This window comes from Penaeus chinensis, chromosome 8, assembly GCF_019202785.1.
Source record: "Penaeus chinensis breed Huanghai No. 1 chromosome 8, ASM1920278v2, whole genome shotgun sequence".
NCBI classification, from domain to species: Eukaryota; Metazoa; Arthropoda; class Malacostraca; order Decapoda; family Penaeidae; genus Penaeus; species Penaeus chinensis.
The window spans coordinates 16,712,807-16,716,155 of NC_061826.1; the positions used below are offsets into that span (position 1 = coordinate 16,712,807).

Sequence of the window (3,349 nt, forward strand, 5' to 3'; positions counted from 1 at the left end):
ACTTTTGTTGTCAACATTATTTTGGGAAAAAGTCTGTAATGTTGCATCAGTCTTTGGCTTGAGTGAGGTGGTCTGTATTTTTTTTTCTTTCTTTCTTTTTCTCTTTAAGTGGTCTGTGTCAGTAAAATGACATGAAACGGACTTTGTATATGAATAATAAATTATATGATTATTTTACTGCTGAAAACTAATCTCACTTAGATATTTCATATATTATTTAAGATTAACAAAAAAACATAAATGGATATTGTGTATATATAATACTTTCTACTCTGAATCCTGTTATTTTATTTGTAAATGTGATTGGTTCAATACAAAGTATTTATCATATTTCTATAATTCAGGATTTGGGATATGTTGAAGGCAGTAGTGTAAATATAACAATACTTGCTTTATCATGGAAATACATTTGAAAAAAATGCTTAGAATCTTTTTAGCAATTGATTTGTATTTTTGCTATACATCCAGCAACAATTGTATCTTTTTTGTCAGATTTTACCAGCGTTTATCATGTGAATATATAAGCAGTATGCAGTTGTCATATATGACTTATAAAATCATATAGTGCTTATAGATATGAAATGATTTTATCATTATCTGCAAATAAGTATTGAAATGGCCTGTGTTGTACTGTTAATAGCAGTTGGATGACTTTGTCAGTGTGGCTGATCCACCTCATGCATTTTATTGTTTTATCTGTTTTTAGAGTTTTCTCAATTTCATTATATGGAATTTGTTAAACAGACCTTAGTGTACTGTCATTTGTGCTCTTTTTTACTACTACTACTAAATAGGCTGCATTCCAGTATTATTACCCTTGATTTCACCCAGAACATGAGCTATGTGAAACATTTTATACCAGTTTTTGTGAAGGGCTGATTTTTTAAAATCATGGGAATTTAGTTGTGCTCAATACTTGACATGATACAGAAGATTAAGTTTGATGATAAACTGTGAACATACTTTGTAAATGTATGGATTCTGATGTGAACTTTGTCTTTCACCCTATCGGCTTCTTCATTACGGTAGAGGGGTGTGGCTTTTCACCATATATGAAAGAAGGTGACCATAGGTATAAAATAAAATAGGTATATTCTGTATTAAATATTTTTCCCCGGGATTCTTGTCGATCCAAAACCAGTATGCATCCAGGATTGTCTGTAGAGCGAAATTATGATTTCTGAGTATGCACTTTAGATTGAAGCAGCTTCACTTCAGAACTTGCTTGAGAATTTTTCATTATGTGTAGCCATCTCTCTTTTCCTCTTTTAGTTGATATATAGAGTATCACTAATATATATATATATATATTTTTTTTTATTTCAGGCAAAATATGATTACAAACATACAGGACATTGACAAGTTACGATCTGCAGTTCAGGATGTCCATGTGCCTCTTGAAGTTTTTGAGTGAGTATGAGCAAATGTTGAAGCTGTACATCTTATCTGGCCGTTTGAGAAAATTAAATTTAGTTCAGGCATGGTGGTAAGGAAGTTGTTGGTAGTGTACTTTTTTTTAGTATGAAAATATATTCAACAAAAGAACTTGTATAATGAAAGTATTGTTAAGATATATTTCTTTTAACAGATACATTGATGGAGGGAGAAACCCACAGCTGTACACAAAAGATTGTATGGAGAAAGCTCTTACCAAAAATGAACAGGTAAATATTTCGTCCATATGTCTGTTTCTGCATTTTCATTTACTTTAATGTTGACATATAATACTGTAATTGAGATTATCAAAAACTGAATAACTATACTCTGGTCTGATATGAAGAGATTTCACATATAGTCTTTGAATCTAATATGAATCTAATATAGTCTTCTGTAAAGGTCAAGCTCTTCATTGTTTGCTATTACTTTTACAGGTTAATGGACGCATTGATGCTTACAAGAGGTTTAAAGCAATGCTGTTGGTCGAACTCTCCCATGTGTTCCCCAATGAAATGACAAGATATCGAGCTGTGAGGGAAGAATTAGGTTAAGGAATTTGATAAAAGCTTGAAAATCCATATATAATATCCAAATCTGATGTACCCTAACTGCAATATAGGAAATTTTGCATATCTCCTTGCTCAATATGCTGAAAAGGAAAGGTTGATGATGCAGATTTTCTTGTTTATTTTGTTATTAGAAAAATTACTGTAATTAAAATTATGTTTGGAGGCTACATTTGTTGTACGAGGTAATTTTCACCATTTTAATTTGTTTTATGTGTTTAATTAGTCTTATAATGAGATGGTCACTCTCTTTATTCTTTTTTGATTAATGTAAATTATAAGGCACAGTCTTTCCTTTGGTATGTAAACATTAAGGAATAAAGTAATATATGCTTAGGTTTTGGAGAATAGGAATACATTTTTTTATATGACTAAAGTTCATCACTAATAAATGTATTGAAATACTGATTTGTATTTTTGTATGTTTACCTCTCCATGTCCACTTGGTCTTTTTATTTATTGACGATCCATACACACATGGCTCCACAAGTGCTTCATCGTCAATTCATCAAATACTAGTCAAACCTTGCCTGACTGTTTTCTGTCTTCCTTCAATTCTGGGAAGATTTTATTTATGTATTTTTTTTTTCCCATTCTCATTAGTATTGTTAATAACCTTAGAAGAATCATAATGCCAGGAACAATAATAACAACATATTTTAATAGAATTGGAAAAAGATCCTGAAAACTTAAGGAAAGGGAAAATCAGCTTCCTTTGTGACTGGGCATTAGTCGAATCACATGTGTCCAAGTTGAACTCACCAAAAAGGACAGTAGAATTACAAATATATATATATATATATATATATATATATATATATATATATATATATATATATATATATAGGCACTAGGAATGAGAGGGGACAAATGCTAATTAATACTGCGGAGGCCCGATCTCTCAACATTATGAATGCATTCTTCGGGAAAAGACGAGCGGAAGTGGACATGGAAGTCGCTATCTGACATCAAAACGAAATTGACTTCATAATTTCAAATAGGCGCGATATAGTAAAAATTGTGGAAGTTATTAATAAAGTAAATGTTGGCAGCACCCTTAGAATGGTCAGAGGCCAAATTAAATTACACCTCAGGGAAAGCAACAAACTCGTACGAAAACCTCAACCAGATTTGGTTAACTTGAAGACCAGAGCAACAGAATTTAATCTTAACACCCAAAACAGATATTCACTTCTCAGCGACGAAGATTTCAACATTGACCAAATCAACAAACAGTTCAAACACATAATAAACGAAGCTCCATTTGAAGTAGATGGTAAGAACGTCAAGCAAAGCTCCAGCAAGCTCTCGATAGAAACAAACAACTTATGCAAAAACGTAGGGTC

The 3,349-nt window shown here is 31.6% G+C and overlaps 1 protein-coding gene across 1 annotated transcript in view; it reads left to right on the forward strand.

Moving 5' to 3' along the window:
* Nucleotides 1-2,408, forward strand: part of LOC125028022 (mediator of RNA polymerase II transcription subunit 10-like) — a 4,881-nt gene extending 2,473 nt beyond the window's left edge. The window contains exons 2-4 of the mRNA XM_047617280.1: nt 1,327-1,410; nt 1,589-1,664; nt 1,872-2,408. Coding sequence (XP_047473236.1) covers nt 1,327-1,410; nt 1,589-1,664; nt 1,872-1,988 — 277 coding nt within the window. The 3' untranslated portion in view covers nt 1,989-2,408. The remainder of the gene's footprint in view (nt 1-1,326; nt 1,411-1,588; nt 1,665-1,871) is intronic.
* Nucleotides 2,409-3,349: the final 941 nt, after the last annotated feature.